Source organism: Pterocles gutturalis, unplaced genomic scaffold (genome assembly GCF_000699245.1).
Source record: "Pterocles gutturalis isolate BGI_N339 unplaced genomic scaffold, ASM69924v1 scaffold4158, whole genome shotgun sequence".
In the NCBI taxonomy this organism is placed as follows: domain Eukaryota; kingdom Metazoa; phylum Chordata; class Aves; order Pterocliformes; family Pteroclidae; genus Pterocles; species Pterocles gutturalis.
Window position 1 is genome coordinate 1 of NW_010120187.1, and position 356 is coordinate 356.

The following is a 356-nucleotide window of genomic DNA, read 5'->3' on the forward strand; positions in this document are numbered from 1 at the left end:
CCAAGCGCATCAGCGGGAGATACGAGAGGTTTTTGGAAAAAACATTCCCCCGTTTCTACGTGCTCTATGCGACCTTCACAAGAGGTGGGTCCCGGGGGCAGCGGGGGATGTTTCCGCTTCTCCAGGAGGGACGGAGGAGGCTGGATGCTCCGCTTACTTCCCTTCCTGGGGTTAAAAACTCCGTTGCCTGTGGTGTTTACCCGGGAATCGGGGATCTGGAGGTGCTCTGTGTTTCGGCAGGAATCCAAGCGCTCTTCCTGGAGGTAAAAGAAATTAGGAAAATCAAATCTAAAATGTCCCGTCAGAGACTGAGTGCTCAGCAGCTGCCCTACCGGGAGATGGAGAGGCTGCGGCAG

At 55.3% G+C, this 356-nt stretch overlaps 1 protein-coding gene across 1 annotated transcript in view; it reads left to right on the forward strand.

Moving 5' to 3' along the window:
- Window positions 1-3: 3 nt before the first annotated feature.
- The window catches only part of LETMD1 (LETM1 domain containing 1), a gene marked incomplete at both ends in the record, with an annotated part of 2,882 nt that continues 2,529 nt past the window's right edge, over window positions 4-356 (forward strand). Inside the window, 2 exons of the mRNA XM_010076790.1 lie at window positions 4-84; window positions 241-352. Coding sequence (XP_010075092.1) covers window positions 4-84; window positions 241-352 — 193 coding nt within the window. The remainder of the gene's footprint in view (window positions 85-240; window positions 353-356) is intronic.